The sequence below is a fragment of the Triturus cristatus genome, chromosome 4_1 (genome assembly GCF_964204655.1).
Source record: "Triturus cristatus chromosome 4_1, aTriCri1.1, whole genome shotgun sequence".
In the NCBI taxonomy this organism is placed as follows: domain Eukaryota; kingdom Metazoa; phylum Chordata; class Amphibia; order Caudata; family Salamandridae; genus Triturus; species Triturus cristatus.
In genome coordinates this window covers 478,169,336-478,189,563 of record NC_140585.1, presented here as the reverse complement: position 1 = coordinate 478,189,563, position 20,228 = coordinate 478,169,336, and the positions used below count along the sequence as shown (strand labels likewise).

The 20,228-nt window shown below is 46.1% G+C and overlaps 1 protein-coding gene across 3 annotated transcripts in view; it reads left to right on the top strand.

Moving 5' to 3' along the window:
* Positions 1-17,641, top strand: part of PLCZ1 (phospholipase C zeta 1) — a 1,132,435-nt gene extending 1,114,794 nt beyond the window's left edge. For all 3 annotated transcript variants that reach the window (XM_085652690.1, XM_085652689.1, XM_085652688.1), the window contains one exon: positions 17,488-17,641. In XM_085652690.1, the coding sequence (XP_085508816.1) occupies positions 17,488-17,585 (98 nt within the window). In that variant the 3' untranslated portion in view covers positions 17,586-17,641. The remainder of the gene's footprint in view (positions 1-17,487) is intronic.
* The last annotated feature ends 2,587 nt before the right edge of the window (positions 17,642-20,228 follow it).

Below are 20,228 nucleotides of genomic sequence, written 5' to 3'. Positions count from 1 at the left end.
TTAGGTCCTGATGAAGTGCCACATGACTCGTTAGGAGCAATAGAGCCACGAAACATGTCAACCCTTCTCACAGCTCTGACCTGAGTCTGGGGTAGTGGGAGCGAGCCAGTCCATGATGGTCTGGATTAGCTCTATAATGGTTGAACCTTGCCTCCACCCACAAGGTGGCCCAGGTACACAACCTTACTTTGCCCTATCTGGCACTTGGTGGCCTTGATAGCGAGAACTGCTTTCTGCAGAGCCTCCAAACCATTCTTTAGGTGGACCAGGTGATCCTACCAGGTGGAGTTAAAGACAGCTCTATCAACAAGATATGCTGCACTATAGGCTTCCAGGTCTGTAAGGACTTTGTTCACCAACCATTGGAATGTGGCAGGTGCATTCTTCAAACCAAAGGGCATCACTAAAAAATTGATAATGCCCACTGGGGGTTCAGAATGCTGTTTTTGGTTTGGCATCCTCAGCTAGTCTGATTTGCCAATATCCAGCAGTGAGGTCAAATATGCTCAAGAACTTGGCTGAGGTCAAAGTGTCAATTAGTTCATCTGCCCTAGGAATAGGGTGAGCATCAGTCCTAGTGACTGCATTGAGCCCCCTGTAGTCCACACAAAACCTCATTTCTCTTTTACCACCCTGGGTATGAGGTTTGGGTACCAGGATCTCTGGATTAGCCCAAGGGCTACCCGAGGGTTCAATCACTCCCAATTCCAGAATCTTTTGGAACTCAGTCCTGATGCAATCTCTGACATGGTGAGGCTGCCTGTAAATCTTATTTATAATAGGTAGACTCTCAGCTGTGTCTACTTCATGGCAAACCAAGTGGTCTGACTAGGAGTCAATGAGAAAATGTGTCTGTATTGATTGAGGACCTTCCTGTAATTAATCTGCTGTTGCTCAGTGAGGCTGCCTGCTGAGGCTACACCATCAACTGAGCAATCATCAGGGTTCTGTGAGAGGAGATCAGGGAGTGGGTCACTCTCTTCCTCCTGTCCCTTATCAGTAGCCATGAGCAGTCCATGTCTGCCCTGTTCACATAGGGTTTGAGCCTGTTTACATGGAGCACCATATGGGGTCTCCTAGGAGTTCCAAGGTCCACCAAGTAGGTGACTTCTGCTCAAGAATAGTATGGGGTTCACTCAACTTGTCTTGGAGAGCTGTTGGGGCCACAGGCTCCAACACCCATCCTTTTTGTCCTGGCTGAAACACAGTCAGTGCAGCCTTTTAATCATGCCAGGCTTTTTGCACTTCCTGACTTGCCTCAAGGTTTTTGCTGGCCTTCTTCATGTACTCATCCATCCTGGAGCAGAGACCAAGTACATAGTCAACTATGTCTTGCTTGGGAGGTTTGAGAGGTAACTTCCATCCCTCTTTCGCCAAATACAAAAGGGGCCCCCTAACTGGATTCCCAAACAAAAGTTCAAAAGGAATGTAGCCAACTCCCTTTTGTGGCACCTCTCTATAGGCAAAGAGGAGGCAGGTCAACAGAACATCCCATATTTCGCCTAAGCTTTTCTGGGAGGCCCATGAACATGTCCTTTAAGGTTTTGTTGAATCTTTCATCCAACCCATTGTATTGTGGGTGATTGGTTGAGGTGAGTTTGTAATTCACTCCACACTCCTTCCACATCGCAGTGATAGAACTGGACATGAAGTTTGTACCTCTGTCAGTTAAGACCTCCTTAGGGAACCCCACTGTGGAAAAAATTCCCAGGAGGGCCCTGGCCACCACAGGAGCTGTGGTGGTTCTAAGAGGTATAGGCTCTGGATACCTAGTGGCATGGTCCACTACCACTAGAACATAACTGTGCCTAGATGCAGTTGGAGGGTTCATGGGACCAATTATGTAAATCCCAACCATCTCAAAAGGAACTCCCACCACAGGTAGTGGTATTAGGGGGTCCTAGCTGTGCCACCTGACTTACCACTGGCTTGACAGGTGGTACAGGAGCAACTAAACTACTCCTTGGTGTCCTGTGACATATGATGTCAGTGAAAGTGAGAGACAAGCCTGTCCCAAGTCTTACTTTGGCCTAGGTGTCCTGCTAGGGGAATGTCATGTGTCCAGGTGAGTAGGAATCCCCTAAACTTCAGAGGTATAACCAACCTCCTGGTGGCTTGGAGTCTCTACCCTCTGAGTGAAGGAGTCTCTCATCCCAATAGATCCTTTGGGATCCACTGACACTCCCAGCAGCCTCAGCAGCAGCTTGCAGTCTGAGGGGTTCAATAGAGGGGCAAGTTTGCTGCTTCAGACTCAGTTCTGCCCTAGAAGGGCCCCTGTCCCCAAGAACTCAACCTGGTCAGGTTCCAGTTCATCTGAGACAGCCCCTTCACAGGGACTGGGATCATCTCCCTCAAGAGATTTATCCTCTCTCTAAGCCTGGGGGGAAGACACCACCTTACCCCTCCTGCTCCTTCTCTTGGAAGGCACCTGGTCCATTTTTTCAGAATCCCGGGCCTGTTCAGTAGACATCAGTTTGGCCTGTGACCTGGTCACAGCAAACACATCTGCAGAGATGCCCAGCATTGCTGCATGAGTCCTTAATTCCACTTCAGCCCAGGCTGAAGTCTCCAAATCATTGCCCAATAAGCATTTCCGTAGAAGGTCTGAGCTAACCACAACTTTCTTTGGGCCAGGTACCCCTCCCCAGCTGAAATTAACAACTGCCAAGGAATGATCAGTCCTGACATTGTTAGCATTGGTCACTTGGTACATATCACCAAGTATGATCTGTTTAGGGTCCACAAGATCTTTTGTCACCATAATGACACTTGCACCTGTGTCCCTGTATTCCATGATCTCCTTACCATTAATCAAAGACTGTTGTCTGTGTTTGCCTAGTTTACTGGGACTGACAAATAAGGTGGCAATACCCATGCCACCATCACAGACAAGCACAGCCTGAGCTGGAGTTCTGACTAGGCCAGAACCCACCTCAGAGCCCAAGGTTAACCCGACTATTCCCTTATTTTCTGTATCACCACTTGAAACTGTACTAGGGGGAGCATTTGCCTTAGGGGCACTGGTGGGTGGAGGTGAATCCTTGGCCTTTGGACAATTGGCAAGTTTTGTCCAATGGGTCTTTTCTTTACATAAGTAACACCAAGGTTCCCTTTTGCCTTTACTTTTTTGGATTGTGACTCCCCCCAGATACAGGTTTTTGGTGCCCTGATGAAGACTTGTCATCTTTATCTTTGTCCCCGCCCTTATCTGAAGTTTTAGCATCTTGCTTATTCTGATCACCACCATTGTTCTTGTTTCTCTGCTTCACCCTGGTTCTGCCCCACCTATCTGCCTTCTTTCCCACTTCTTGGGGAGAAGTCAGATCAGAGTCAACCAGGTATTGATGCAACAACTGATTTTGGCAATTAATAAGGATCTGCTCCCTCATAATCAAATTATACAATCCCTTGAAACCATTCACTTTGCTTCCAAGCACCCAGCCTTCCAGAGCCTTAATGGCACTATCCACAAAGTCTACCCAGTCCTGATTCTGTGCCTTCTGGGTGTCTCTGAACCTAATCCTCTACTGTGCAGTGGTTAGGCTACTCTTAAGAACTGAGTAATTGCCAGCATCCTCTTCTCTAACAGTGAGGAGCTTATCTCTACCTTGTCAGCAAAGGAGAGCCACAAGATAGCTGCCCACTGCTCATGAGAAACCCTCTGAGCTTTACAGGCCCTCTCTAAAGCAGTTATCCATTTATGGATATCATCCCCAACATGTTAGGGAGGGACAATCTTGCTCAGGTTCCTATTGTCAAAATAAGGTTCCTTAACTCTAGGGACACTGTTGCTGCCACCATGGGACTCTAGTCCCAATCTTTTTCTAGCTCTCTGGACTTCTAGGGGCTCTTTATCCAGGGTTAATTGCTATTGCCTCAGCCTAAGTTTAGCTTTCTCAAGTTCCAGAAATGGGTACTCCCTGTCATAAGAGTGGTCCCTCTTGCTAGATACAGAGGTCCCTACAGACTGTCATGAGTGGTGTGACTCTGCAGAGGGAGATCTATAGCTCCTTGGTAAACTCTGCACTCTTTCATGAGGGGTGAACAGAGTGCCATATTGGCCTTCTTCTTCATCTCCATGAAGATCTGAGTTGTCCAGGTGGAAACCATCTTGTTCCTCCTGGCCAGGGTTTGAGTCTAGGTCATAAAAGGTGTCACCTCCTGACCTGTCCTCATTCCCTGCTCCACCCACTTTCTCATGTTCATCTGACCTAGGGGTCTTCCTAAGATCATCAAGCAGTAAGACCTCTATGAGGCGGTGTGTGTGTTTGCCGTTCTCCCTGTCTTCAGCTTTCTAGAGACACACAGGGCTTTCAATTCTTGGAATGAAAGATCACTGTATATAGAGGTCAGAGAGCCAATGGCATCTCCTTTGGAAGCCATACTGAGTGTGGTGAGGTGTTGCACCTACCTAACCTAGTGGGACCTAAACTCTCTGAGGTTGGAGAAAGGGTATGCTAGACCCTTGACTTACCCAACTCTAAGTTCAGTAGAACTTACTTATTCTAAGCTAGTATTATACTTACCTAGTACTTTGTGGTTTTCAGTTAATCAATACAAAGATTTATCTGGTAAAACAATGCAGGCTTGAATCTCAACCGCTGCACACCAATGTGAAAAGTTGGCCTGGTATATGTTGTCCACTAATTAAAGTGAAAGACACACAATTGATGGACGGAATGCAGAACAAATCAAAACATTCATACTCAGTCAAGAGATCTGGGTTAAATCCATCATTCTTTTGCTCACCATGCCACCCCAGTTTAGATCTGGCCATATGCAAATCAGTCTTGACCCTGTGCCTCATGGGAAGAGTCCAGCCCAAACTGCAAAGCCAGGTCCTCCCTGGATCCGAAAAAAGCATCCTAGGACCAGTTTCGGGGTTTCACCCCTCTGCAGCCAGGATAGCTGGAATCCAGTGGCACACTGGCCCGTGAGGCACAGGGTCAAGACTGATTTGCATATGGCTGGCTTCAAAATGGAAAAGCATGGTGAGCAAAAAAACGATGGATTTAGGCACAGATCTCTGTACTGGGGTGAATGTATGACATTGTTCTGCATTCTGCCCATCAACTGTTGTTTTTGCATTTGTCCCCCCGAGTGGGAAGGGTATGCCCAGACGTGGGTCCCGTGCTCTCCGTGCCACTGGCATCAAGCTATCCTGGATGAAGAGGGGTGAAAACCGTCCTAGGATGCTTGTTTCCAGTCCAGGGAGGAAGTTGGCAGTTCGGGCTGGACTGTTCCCATGAGGCACAGGGTCAAGATGGATTTGTATATGGCTGGGTTCAAACTGGAAAGGCATGGTGAGCCCAAAAACTATGGATTTAGGTATGATTCCAAGGTGTTTGATACCAAACACTCTCAGGTAAAACCCAGCACCCTGCCTTCAGGATTGTTAAGACCTGGTGTAGGGGTGACTTATAGGGTTTTAAGTGTAGTGACCTATAGAAATAGTAGACCTATATCTAACGTAAGTGGTGCATGCACCGTCTTACACAGGCTGCAATGGCAGACCTGTAGTTTAATTTTGCATGGCCTCTCAGAGGTGGCATTTTACATGCTTCTGCCCATGGAAGGCCTCTGGAGTATCTATGCCCTGGGTACATGTGTACCATATACTAGCGACTTTTAAGGGTACCCCAGTATCCAATCTGGAGTGTACCTAAGTACATGTCAATACATTTTAGGGAGAAAGCAGATAGAAGGGGGGCCTGATTAGCAGGATCCCAGTCAGACTAGTCTAAAACAGTATAACATCAAGCAAAAAGTAGGAGTAACCATAAGAAGCAGATCCTGCTTTTCTACAAAGTGCCATTGGGGCCCATTTGCAAACACCTGCTCAAATTAGCACTAGCAATAGAGTGTGGTTATGCACGTTTTGCAGTACTATAAAAAAATTACCAAGAAACTTTAAAGGACATCCTGAGTGCCACATGATAAAGATGTTTGCTGCTCAAAAATAGATGTTTAACAAAAGATGATTGGCCTTACTATGTTCCATGCCATTTTCAGAATAAATTAATGAATCCACATCCCTAATACTGCCTCCTTTGCCCCACAGATGGGTCATTTTGCACTACTGTCCAAAATATATTCAGCAATTCATACTTAGGTGACCCATTGAAGCATTTGCTTAGACACTTGAGTACTACAATTTCCAAATTGATCACATTGACTATTGTTCTGCGTTTCTGGCTCTAATGATCACTTCAAGTAGCCAAAAATCTACACAAAAACCTTATGTTGGCATAATTACTGGCATATTTACTGTCAACTAGTGTTGCTTTACTAGTGAAATATTCTAAAGGCTGAGTGTTCAATAAAATTAGCTATATCAAGACGCTGTCATGTAGCAGATGAGCCTCAGGCAGAAATATACCTTAATGCATAATTAGCCATCATTAATCATTTCCTCCGTTGGCCAGTCGGAGGAAGGACCTGCAATATTCCTCTTCTAAACAGCCATTCGCAAAAACCAACAGACCTGGCTTTGACTTGGTAAGACATACAAATAGCAGTTGTTCATGTCTATGTTTACATATGTTTAGACATTAAAGGCAGGCCAGTCAAAGACATACTTTGCACTTGGCCCATATAGTAACAAAGAGAAGTTGCTCAGAGCTTCAAAAAATGGAAGAAATCATGTACTCATCAAAAGAGTCATTGCTGAGAGGCAACGAGGAGCCGAAAAATACCCTTTCGCTGCAGCAAAGATAAGAAGACACCAGAGCTCAAAATAAAAGCTGGAATCTCGTAAGACTTTTGTATGACCACTTTTGGGTCAGTCCATCCCAATATGCAAAGAGAAGAGCCAAGGGCAAGGCCATGTCAGGGGCAGACTTCAACTCACGTCTTACCAAAAATAGTTCCACAAGCATTGCATTGGATGTTCTATGTAGAAGGTGAAATGATACATCAAACAGACAATACCATGGGTTGAGCAATGTTTACTCCTCTGAAGGTCCGTGCATGCACATTTTTTTTAGAAGAGTATTAACACAGGGTCGGACAGAAAGCTAAGCTGTCAAGCCAGATGAGAAAAACTTAGATTCATTTTCCCAAATGTGAACATTCGAAAAGTGTAGCGCTGGACATGCTTCCGAAATTGCTGTACAAACGTATTTCTTGGATGTCAGATGAAAACAGAACTGATTCAAGTAAAATGGAAGACATTTTGCTGTTCAAATTCTTCTTCTTCAATTTCTGTCCTATAAATTTGTCACCATTATATTCCGCTGGAATTCCTAAGAACAGTCCATTGAGAAGCAGAGATACATTTGGAAGAAATGCCTGGAGCGCTGATACTTTTATTGCGAAGCATTATTTTTATACTTAGGGCCCGATTCACAGAACTAACTTAAGACAAAATCCTAAACTTACTACCATTTTGGTATTCACAGAAGGCACTTACTCATTTCGGTATTCACAGAAGTTAGGAGTCCTAACTTTAGGACTCCTAAATGCCTTCTGTGAATACCGAAAGTCTTAAAATTAGGATTTTTCGCAGTTTAGTAGTAGTATAGTTAGGACTTCTAACTTTAGGACTCCTAAATGCCTTCTGTGAATACCGAAAGTCTTAAAATTAGGATTTTTCTCAATTTAGTAGTAGTAAACTTAGGACTCCTAACTTTAGGACTCCTAAATGCCTTCTGTGAATACCGAAAGTCTTAAAATTAGGATTTTTCGCAGTTTAGTAGTAGTATAGTTAGGACTCCTAACTTTAGGACTCCTAAACTGAGAAAAATCCTAATTTTAAGACTTTCGGTATTCACAGAAGGCATTTAGGAGTCCTAAAGTTAGGACTCCTAACTTCTGTGAATACCGAAGTGAGTAAGTGTCTACTGTGAATACCAAAATGAGTAAGTGCCTTCTGTGAATACGAAAATGGTAGTAAGTTTAGGATTTTGTCTTAAGTTAGTTCTGTGAATCGGGCCCAAGGTATTCAATGCAAATAAATTAGGAAACATACATGTGTAGGATGCTGCACAAGAATGGCATGGTTATGCAATGGCTAATTTAGTTTAGTTGAAGCATATGTGCAAATCTGAAGACATGCTGCGTGTGCTGGGAGCATCTTCAACATTCAGCTTTTGCCACGGGTTGTGACAGCAAGCAACAAATATTGCCAGAATCTTATTTCCCCTAGATGGTCATGGAAAGTTCAGGAATATTTGCAAATGACTTAAATAAATCTACATCACAAGTAAGGACAGGAGCCTTTGCGAACAAGTTTGAAAAACTAAGCTTGCTCTCCAACACAAGAGGAGAAGGCAATGGGATATGGCATTAGCGACAAATGGATATTGAATACCTGATTCAAACAATCATAAAGCCACGTCACTGGAGTTTGAAGCCAACAACAATGATCATTCCGAAGTATACATATTGGATCAATGAGAATGATTGCCAACATATTAGCTATAAAAATCTTGACATACGCAAGGCTTCATGTGAAGAATAGAACATATTGGTGCATGAACCCAAATTGTAATCTTTCTGCTGTGCCTCCTGTGTAAGCCAGTATCCAGAAATACTTGAAGGGTCATAAGAGACTCAGGGGCATATTTACTGAAATGGTGGCTCTGGAAGCGCTGCGTCACAGCGAAAGGGCAGAAATGAACCGTATTTATCCAATACGGTGAATTCTTGTCCTTTACCCGCCAATGCAGGCACCCTTGCACCCTTCTGCAAGGGTGCCTGCGTTACAGGCAGGATTGTTTTTTGTGCAGGAAGGGGCACATCCTTGCACAAAAACAATCCATAGAGGAATTTTCCTCTTTCTATGTGCGCTGCAGAATACGGCACTAATAACGATATTTCTCCTTGATACGCCTCACCTAGGCAGGCGTAAGATTTTGACATATTCCCAGGTTTAAAAGTCCTTCTGAATCTGGGAAGGCTTAACCATGGGAGTTGCACTGGAACACCCACCGTAATGCCCATGGAATGCCTCCCTTGCACAGACTAAGACTACGTAGCGCACTACTCCATATTTGTGAATCCATTCAAAGCCACACAAAGTGGCTTTGCTTGGCTTCATAAATATGACTGAGAGGCTTGTATCATTCATGTACCCCAATGCGTGGTGCAAGCATGATGCACTGCCCTCATAAATATGCCCCTTAATCTCTGAGTGAGTACATTTGAAATCAACTACCAAGATCAGTGGTCCACATTGTTTGACCTAATGCAGCTTGTAAGCCAAGCAAGATTGCTGGAGAGCAATGGCACAATCTCTAATAGGAGACTGGCATGCCCATTTACCACTGTGGAGAGAGGGTCTGTTACTACAGACCTCCATCCTAACGAGTTGCAGTGAGGGGGGCAGATGAGAAACACTGCAGCAGTCAGATTTGTTAAGGGGACCACAGTATGCAGCATACTATGCCCTGGGACTCAGCAGAAAAGCAGAACTTACATCTTGCAATCTTGAACTACTAGATTATAAAGATTCATTGCTGCCAAAGAAACACCACTCAGAGGAAGCTAGGTCCTGATGAGACATACCTGTGATATAACACAAAGTAAAGTCGCTGTACACATGGCACTGACCAAAGAACACATTCTAACTAGCCTACAACTCTGCATGGTGGCACTAAAGTTATCTCAGACCTCAGTGCTGACCTAGGCTCTAAAATCTCAACTTGTGCTGATATTGACTTTGTCAACACAAGAGTCCTAGACTAGTAAACCAAGATTGAGCACCTAGAGTGAATGCAGTCCTTCATATAATCAATCAATCAATCAATCAATCAATCAGTGACACTTATAAAGCGCGCTACATACCCGTGGGGTCTCAAGGCGCTGGGGGGGGGGGGGGGGGTGCCGCTACTGCTCGAACAGCCAGGTCTTCAGCTTCTTCCTGAAGGAGAGGTGGTCTTGGGTCAGGCGCAGGTCGGTCGGGAGGGAGTTCCAGGTCTTGGCGGCCAGGTAGGAGAAGGACCTTCCTCCTGTAGTCGCTCTTCGGATGCGGGGGACGGCGGCGAGGGCGTGGTTGGCTGATCGGAGGTGGCGTTTGGGAGCGTAGAAGTTGACTCGGCTGTTGAGGTAGCTCGGGCCTTGGTCGTGTAGGGCTTTGTGTGCGTGGGTGAGGAGGCGGAAGGTGATTCTTTTGTTGACGGGGAGCCAGTGAAGGTCTCTCAGATGTCCGGAGATGTGGCTGGTTCGTGGGATGTCGAGGATGAGTCTGGCTGAGGCGTTCTGGATCCGCTGGAGTCTCTTCTGGAGCTTGGCGGTGGTACCGGCGTAGAGGGCGTTGCCGTAGTCCAGTCGGCTGGTGACGAGGGCCTGGGTGACGGTCTTCCTGGTCTCGGTGGGGATCCACCAGAAGATCTTCCGTAGCATGCGTAGGATGTTGAAGCACGCCGAGGAGACGTTGTTGACTTGCCTGGTCATGGAGAGGGAGGGGTCCAGGATGAAGCCCAGGTTGCGTGCATGGTCTGTCGGTTTGGGTGCGGTGCCCAGGGCGGGAGGCCACCAGGAGTCGTCCCAGGCGGAGGGTGAGGAGCCCAGGATGAGGACCTCCGTCTTGTCCGAGTTCAGTTTCAGGCGGCTGGTCGTCATCCACTCGGCTACCTCTTTCATCCATTCGTGCAGGTTGGCTCTGGCGGCGGCGGGGTCGTTGGTCAGGGAGAGGATCAGCTGGGTGTCGTCGGCGTAGGAGATTATGCTGAGGTTGTGTTTGCGTACGATGGCCGCGAGGGGGCTCATGTAGACGTTGAAGAGGGTGGGGCTCAGAGATGATCCTTGGGGGACGCCGCAGATGACTTCGGAGGCCTCTGACTTGTATGGTGGTAGGCGGACTCTCTGTGTTCTTCCGTCGAGGAAGGAGATGATCCATTCCAGCGCCTTGTCCTGGATTCCGATGTTGCTGAGGCGCCGTACTAGGGTGCGGTGGCAGACCGTGTCGAATGCCACGGAGAGGTCTAGGAGGATGAGGGCCGCTGTTTCTCCATTGTCCATCAGGGCTCGGATGTCATCGGTGGCGGCGATGAGGGCGGTCTCGGTGCTGTGGTTGGCTCGGAAGCCGGACTGTGAGGGGTCGAGGGATCCGTTCGTCTCGAGGAAGGCGGCCATCTGCTTGTTGACGGTCTTCTCGATGACTTTGGCTGGAAACGGGAGGAGCGAGATGGGGCGGTAATTCTTGAGGTCGGTGGGGTCCGCTGTTGGTTTCTTGAGTAGAGCGCGGAGTTCGGCGTGTTTCCAGCTCTCAGGGAAGATGGTGGTGTCGAAGGATGTGTTGATGATGTCTCGCAGGTGGGGTGCGATGACAGCGTCGGCCTTGTTGAAGACGTGGTGAGGGCAGGGGTCGGTCGGTGATCCGGAGTGGATGGAGTTCATCGTGCGGATGGTGTCTTCGGTGCTGATCGGGGTCCAGGCGTGGAGGGTGGTGGTGGGGGGTGGTTGCTCGGTCATGGTGTGCGTTGGTTGGTTGTTGAAGCTGTTGTGTATGTCCGCGATCTTGTTGTGGAAGTATGAAGCGAGGGAGTTGCAGAGGTCTTGCGATGGGGTGATGTCGTTGTTTCCTGCGCTGGGGTTGGAAAGCTCTTTCACGATGTTGAAGAGTTCCTTGCAGTTGTGTGCGTTGTTGTCGAACCGGTCCTTGAATGCTGTTTTCTTGGCGGCGCGGATCAGCTGGTGGTGTTTCCGGGTGGCAAGTTTGAAGGAGGTCCTGTTGTCCGGTGTCGGTTCCCTTCTCCAGACTTTCTCGAGAGCTCGGCAGTTCTTCTTGGAGCTCTTGAGTTCGTCGGTGAACCATGGGGCCTTCTTGCTGCCGGGTCTGCTAGGCGGGGTCCTCAGTGGGGCGAGTTCGTCCGCGCAGTTGCTGATCCACTTCGTGAGGTTGTCGGCGGCCTGGCTGGGGTTCGCTGAGCTGGCAGGAGGGTGCTGGCTCAGGGAGGTGGCGAGCTGGTCTGCTGTGATCTTGTTCCAGCTTCTGCGGGCGGCCTGTTGCTGGTGTTGGTGGGTCGTCGTTCTCTTGAAGGTGAAGTGGACGCAGCTGTGGTCCGTCCATTGAAGCTCTGTGGCGTGGCTGAAGTCGATGTCTGTGCTGGAAGAGAAGACTGCGTCGAGTGTGTGTCCGGCGAGGTGGGTGGGGGTGGACACCAGTTGCTTGAGTCCTGGGCCACATTGTAATAACGCACTGCAATGGGCTCTACATCAGAGACTTGGGAAATCACTCTTGGATAGATAACATTCAAGTCAGAGGTCTGGAGGAGGGAGCATATCAGTGAATCTTGAAACATACTTGGTGGGCCACTTCTCCAGGCTACTGAGATAACACCATCCAGAGATCTGCTCAGATGGAACCCACTGAGTGGCCCAACAACAACTTGGAGAAGTAAAGCAGCCTAGCAACATCAAGAAACAAGGAGTCAGTCTTCTCTCAGAACTTTGATTGTACACTATGCTTAAATATTGCTCCTATCACCTTTACATTGTAGCACTAGTTCTGCACACTTGAAGATATGTTGGAAAATGATCATATGCCATTCCAATGCACATACCTGTACGGCTGCTCCTTCATGACTGCTCCTTCAAGTTCAGGAACAAATTGTAGTACTTCATGGACAAAGTGAAAGCAAAACATTTTCTGGGTGTTCCATTCATAGTAGAAAATAAAGCACCTTAATGGCTCCTCGTTAAATTTGATGGTGATCCGCTGGGCCATGCAGAATTAATGGACTAAAGCTAGAGCACAGTATCAGAGAGAGGGGAGACGCCATGCTATATGGAGTAGAGGCAGCAGTAAAAGTAATGATGCCGCACATGGACCAGGCAACTTCCCACCACCCACCTCCCAGACCATATAAGGAGGATGGGGTGCACTAGGGAAGAGCAGTGCCTAAGGTAGGGAATTGCTCCTCCACCTTTGTCCAGGACCGATGGCTCCTGGAAATGATCCATGGGCAGGCACATAAGCGGACGCAGCGATTTCTTCATTTTCTCCTTGGGTCCAGTATACACCCCCACCTGAGCGTCACTCTGCTCTGTTAATACCTTTTCTGCTAAGCTGGCAAGGGGATGGTCCCAGAGGTCTCAGGGATTGAATCCAGTCCAACATGATAAATTGTTCCAAATATGATTGGTCTACTATGAGCAATATAATAATTAGAGCCATGGTGTTTGGTTGCGGGAGGGCATAAGGGAGACACAACTGGCAACAAATTATCCAGTTCTTAGGTTCACATATGGCCCCAGTGAGCTTGTTTCACCCTGGCCAGTAGATCACAGTTAATGTAGAAAGTGGCACTCCCTTCCTGTATCCACACCCTAAACAATCTTCAATGCTTGTGAGACGTGTTCACCACACTCTTGTCACCCTGTAAAAGCACACATATAGAAGAATTAAACTCTGTAGCAAAATGATAAAAATATTTACTCTGCTTGTCAAAGAGAGTTTCTAAACAGGTAGTCTAAAACCAATTAAAATGAGGGAAACAACTGGGATTCCTGTTGTGCAGATATCTCTTTCTAAACTATCTATTTACAAATGTACATGCATCTCTTCATCACAATTCAAACTACTAGATTCTTTGTTATCCAGGGATAAAATATATTTTGATTCCAAAATCCTATGTTGTTTCTCTCTATTGCCACCTCTTTCATCACTATTTATACCATCAATCATGCTGTATTTCAAGTCTTTCTCACCCCCCATGCGTTTCTTTGTAGTGTCTTGCCACCGGGTAGCTAGTATCACAGTTGTTTATATCCCTTAGGTGCTATAGTATACACTTATATACCTGGAGGGTGGTACTTCCTACATAGATTTTCGGGCAACTGCATCTTAGAATTTACACCACAAATTCACTTCTACCTGTAAAGTGTGGCTTAATCTTGTGGGTCTCCTCACCAAACACATTTAACTCTGTAAGATGTTTTCCAACTAGAAGCCACCAGCAAGGCACAGGGAAAATCCAGGTGGAATTGGTCAGCTGACTCAGCAGATTCTTGGGCTACTTGCAGCTTTTGAATTCCTGGGGCTTAACAGGAGACAACCAGCTAGACCTTGGAAGCCACTCTACAGTCCTGGATACGAGTGGGGGTAGGTCCAACCCTAGGAGTGTCTCTCCATGGGTTATAGTAAGTGCAGTCCTCTTTCTTAATACCATATTTCAGCATGTGCAGTCCTTGTTCTGTCTTCAACAGGTCCATAGGTGTTCTGAGGAAGGTAACCTGTGTGCCACTTTTATGCCTGACATTAGCTTGTGGTGGGGTCGGGGAGAGTCCCTAACCAATAAGGAAAACGTTCCCAGGGGCCTGCCCTAGGCAATGTAAAGGAAAGGGCTACTATAGCTTTTAGGCGGGAAGAATCTAACTTCCTAAAAGTGGCATTTTCAAAATAGTTATTTGCTAAATGTGACTTTACTATTAATTTGGATTTTAAATTTCTATTAATTTGAAATCTAGAATCATGGGTCTTGCTATTCCTAAACTGAAGTTATGCATTACATGGTGTTATCATTTAACCTAGTGCTTTTGCATGGGAAAGCCAGCCTTACCACATTGAAAAATTACTTTGGAGATTTTGTACTGCCAGAACCTGTAAAACTCAAGTATCTACACCCTACTTTTTAAATACCATGCACCCCGCTACAGGGCCTACCTTATTGTGGCGGTGGCATATGTATCAAATGAATGTTTAGTCATGGCAAAAGGTTTGTTTTGCCAGGTCGAATTTGCTGTTTATAAACTGCATATCTAGGCTGCAATAGCAGGCCTAGAGTCATGCTTCCATTAGTCAGTTCAGTGGTGGCACAATATGTGCTGCAGTCCATTGGTCTCATTTAACTTACAGGCCCAGGGTATACATAGTACTATATACTGGGGACTTATGGAGCAGTTACATATGCCAGTCAGGGATTTTCCAATTCTACATATTTTTAGGGGTCAGAGCACATACACGGGTGCTTAATGGCAGTGTTCAAAAAATCCATGCACCTTCAGCATCAGTCCAAAATGTAGGGAGTGGACATCCGAAAAGGTGACCTTTCCTTACAGTGGAAATTGTAATTATAAAAACTACTTTGGGGCGTATTTACATGCCCGATGCACCGCCAGCACTGGAGGTGCAACCTGCTGCGTGATATTTACAAGCATACTTAAAGCCAGCCTGCGTGGCTTTACACGTGCTTATAAATATCGCCCCTTTTCATGCAACACTTTGCGTGTTAGGGGCGTGACATGGGTGTTGCTGTAGTTGTTCTCACGCAACACCCATATGCACTGATGCATTTCCAGATTTACGAGCAATCGTGAACCTGGAAATGCGTCAGAATACTAAGCGACCCCAGGGGAGGAGTAGCGATGCGCAAGGAGGAGAAATTTTTCATTTCTCCTTGTTTTTTCCCTCTTTCAATACGTGCTGCATTCTGCAGCACACATTTGAAGAGGAAATCACCTCAATTGATAGTTTTTTGTGAAGGAAGGTGCCCCTTCCTGCACAAAAACAATCTCCCCACGACGCAGGCATCCTTACACCATGGAGCAAGAGTGCCTGCACCGGCACATCGCAGCAGTTTGTGTGCTAGCGCAGGGAAGAGCACATAGGGCCCTAACTCTGGATCCTGCTAAACCCTTGTATTAGTAAGAGCATTTACTTGGCTAGTGAAATATCAGCTGTGAACGAGTAGCACTTGCTAATCAGTCACTATGGCCAAGACATTTATATTTAGTATGAAAAAAGCGCATTGGTTATTTCATTGCTAACAAAGATGGGAGCGGACCTGCTTACACTCTAACTACCGGCCCAATTGACACGAAGAGCTCATCTTTCATTTTTTGGGGAGACTGCACAAACTGGCTTCACCCAAAACACAGAAGTGAAGGTGACATACCAGCTGCACTGGAAGATCTTCATCTCGCAACAGATATTGTTTGCTCCCTCCCTTGCTAGAGAAAAGGTGAAATCGGGACCCGTGTTTGAGCGGACTGAAATTACGCACTGGAATTACGCTGCGCCAAACTTCTAATTAGGCCCAGAGTCTGCCATACTCATTCAAGGTAACAAGTAGTAAGCAACAGTTGTTCCTGTGATTATTTAAATATCTCTAGTTATGGAGACACCAGGGGGCCGCATCGTAGCGTGTACGGGACCCACCGCCTGTAAGGGGCGGTCCCGCACTCCAAATCACGATGCGACTGCCACAATGGCGGTCGCATCCACCAACTTCACTTTTTGGATGGTACCGCGGTGTTGGAAATTGCATATTGCCTGTGCGGTGCCTTCTACCTTATGCATGGAAATGTAGGGGGGTACTTCACCCAATGCACATACACCCTCCCCCCACACAGAGGGGGCCCGCAACGAGCCCCTGAACCCAGCCCCCGCCAGCCTTTCCATGACAGGTCCACCGCCATTGAAATACTGCCTGACGTCAGCATTGTAATCCGCCATTTTACCCATGCTGACCATCCCGCCTGGCAATCGTGAAGATTGCCTGTGGCGGCAGCGTGGAGGGTGGTCTTTGTGACCGCCACAGTCACAACGCAATTCCCCCCGCCATCCTAATGTGGATGGGAAATGGGAGTCAGATGGCGAAGGGACCGCCACCGCCAGGCCGGCAGTGGCGGTCCTTCCGCCATTTTAATGACCCCCCAGGTGCCTGATTTAGAGATTTACGGGCCAGGCACTCCACCACAAATAACCAATATGCTGCTTATGAAATATAGATATACTTATCTTCCAGCAGAGGAAGTAACAAAAGGGGAAGAGCTAGAGAGATAAGGGTATATTGTAGGATGGAAGAGTTCTGTTTCCTATTGTGCGGCCATGTTATTCGATTTGGGACGTTCTTTAAAGTGCTGCAGCAGGGGATTGAATAAAAGTAATATGAAGAATGCTAGCCTCCTCTCTTGACATAAAATCTCCTTTATCCACTAAAAGTTCAGGTTGTCATTTTTGGCCACTTTGTTGTTTTCAATGTCTACCAGACAGTAGGTTTCCTTTTCAATTGTTTTGCTTTTGGTATATGACATTGCATTTAGATTGTAAAAGAAGTAATTATGTATTTAAGAAAGAGAAACTTTTGAAAAACGATTCATGGAGTCTCTAGCTAGCTATAATTACTAACATATTTTCACTTAATGAACTAAAAACGTGTTGTTGTCTTTAACACACCTCATTTTCCTTTAATATGAACACCTGCCTTTTATAACCATATGCAATATGTACCTTAGAAGTATATACGATCTATTATTAATTGCTAATCTCCTTCATGAGATTGGAAGACACCTTTGTCGTGTAATTCTAAATTTTAACATTTTCCAGATATTTTACAGCTTAAACATAGCAACCACAAAAACAGTTATTGACATGTAAGCTCTTCAACTGTGGCAGAATTATTTGTCTCAAAAAGAAAACGCTGGTGTGGAAGGAAATAAAGCCCATTCTTCATATTTAGCTGAAAGTGAATTGCTTCTTTCTACCGACTGCAACACAAACTTGTTACTCTAATGGAATCCTCCTTCTCCTCTTCTCACCAGGTTATCGCACAGTCCCATTGTTTAAGAAGAATGGAGACCTCCTTAGAAACTCCACGCTGTTTGTGCACGTCCAGTATGGGCACGCCTCCTGCTCGTGAGCATCACGTTCAGTGTCATGGAACGCCACTCCTAATAAATAAGCAAGGCCAGTGTTCGCTTGTCTGTGTTCTTTTCTCTCTCTCTCAGGGGCATATTATCAACGGCCAGCGATAATTATCGCCTGCCGTGCTTAGCGATAATTTTGTTATCGCTGGCTATCTCTGGAATTTATCGCCCTGGTAGCGCGTTATTAACAACGCATTTCTCCACGGCGATAAAAATTCCAGAGATAGCGGGGGAAATCGCCGTTTTGCAGGGAACATCGCTGGTTTTCAAGCGATGTTCCCAGCAAAAGGGTGATAACCTTGCTGATACGACCCTGTGGTCGTAGCAGCATAATCCACCTCGTATGTTAAGGATGGGTAAGTCAGGACTTTAGCAGACATTAGTTTTTAGAGAAAATAGCGTTTTTTCCCAAAAACTAACGTCTGCTAAAATGCTGGGGCAGCCTTGTAAATATTGCGATGTGCACATCAGCGATATTTGCAAGGATGTACTGCCCAGTGACGCCCACTTTGCATCTCATTAGAGATGCAAAGGGTGGCGTCGGGAAAAAGGGTGCTAACGTGCGATTATGCATGTTAGCACCCTCTTGTAAATAGGGCGAAAGTTTTATCTCCGCTTTGAAGCCCAAAAAGCGGAGATAAAGCCCTTGTTAATATGCCCCCAAATTGTTTATGCATTGCTTGGAATGTTTTTTGAGATGGCGGAATAGAGTTCTCTCTGGAATGACACAAGATCAGCGTGAGAGGGTGCAGTTTTTGATTTGTTTTCAAGGATGACGTGTGTTCCCAACGCTCACACGTGTAGGTACTTAGGAAGAGAGTAGTGACAGAGTTAGTCACAGTCAGCGTTTGCACACGGCTCTTTACATTTCTCAGCCAACGCTTTGCACTTAACTAGGATTTCCAGAAGGTTCAATAACAGTATGAAGCAGTTAACACAAAACAGTTATTCCCCGCATCTGCCAATTCACTCTTCAATGATGTCACAGGCCTTTAGTATAAATGAAGCATCCATGAATCTGAAAGAAGCCTGGGCAGATTCATTCTAATGAGCAGACCTAAAGGTTCCTACAGATGTCTTCCAAGCTAGGAGAGCTTGACGGAGAAGCATCGTTATAATGCACCGCACTGTCCTGCTATATATTGGTATTTACATAGGGTATACCACGCTCCTTTGAGGGCCTGAAGTGCAGTGATCTTTATAACAAATGCTTCGACAGTGGTAGCAGCAGGTCCCCTCCAAGAGGTCTATTGATGCGGTTTGAAACTCCCAAAGACCAGGCTAGGTACCGATTTATTTAGATCACAAGCTTAAGAGAAGGTATATTCGTTCCAGACGTCACTGCGCTGCACATATTTCAGGTGATTGCCTTTATGTTTTACACCTTTAAACAATCAGATTTGCATCTGATGTGATATTAAGTTTATATAGGTAACATGTATGATATGTATTAAACAACCTTACCTATATTACATTGGCCCATTTAGGCTTTAGGTAATAGGATGTTCAACTTGTACAGTATTTCTTTAAAGTTGTGTTGAATTACAAGCCAAGTCTCTGTCACATTTACTGCACAGCTGCTGCATTTGGGTTGTGGGATTCCACCTAACAGATCAGTCAAGTTCTGCCTATTGACCTAACAGCTGTCTAGGCACATCTGCCCTGGGCCATACGGAAAGCGTACTGCAGCAATAATGTTAGCTGGCGGGCATTGGCGGTGGAACGTAAATGTTTCAGTTTTGTGAGTGCTCTTCATGAGTATGTAATTCCCCATCAATTTTCAGAACGCACACTGCATACTACTCTGTGTACATGCACATTTTTCTGTCTTCCCTGCCTGCATCACATAATATTTTATACGTTCAATGTGCATAGGTGTACATTGTTTGCATTCAGACTCAGCGCATGATTGTGCATATAAGCATTGATGCTGGGAGTAATATATAGGGTTATCATAGGTTTGGGCTTGCCTTTCGTTTTACATTGTTTGCCTTTCCATGAAACCTATGGCAATACATATGCATGTGTCACTGCACAGTGCAGAACATTGGGATCTTAGTTTGAATTTGCTAATCAGATGAACAAACTATTATCCATGCACAGTTAAAAAAAAAGAGTTGGACAGTAGCAGCCCGTGGAGGGAGTGCCGCGCGGTGGCGAGTCGGGGCGGGGCGAGGGGCAGGGTGGGGGGTAGTAAAGTCTGGCTCAAAAAGAAATAAATAAAACAAATTTCATTGCGCGCGCTGAAACACATTTGGCGTGAAAGGGGAGTGCAGTGGGTGTTGCGGTGGGCGTACCACCGCAACACCCATTGAATTCGACACTGCCACCTATTATCAAGGGCGGCAATAATAGTTGGCAGCACTGAACTTAAGACCAGAAAAATCTTGGTCTTAAGGTGGCGAAACGAGGAGAATTGCTTAATTTCTCCTTGTTTTTGCTATTTCCACGTGTGCTGCCTTGTGCAGCGCACATGGAAATAGCAAAATGCCATGGTTTGTTTATGTACAGGAAGGTGTCCCTTCATGTACACAAACAAACTTTTTTTTTAAATGCTGTTTTGTAACTTACATGTGTGCTGCATGAAGCAGCACACGTAAGTTACTAAACGGCATTTTAGGTGTGCTTATGTGCAG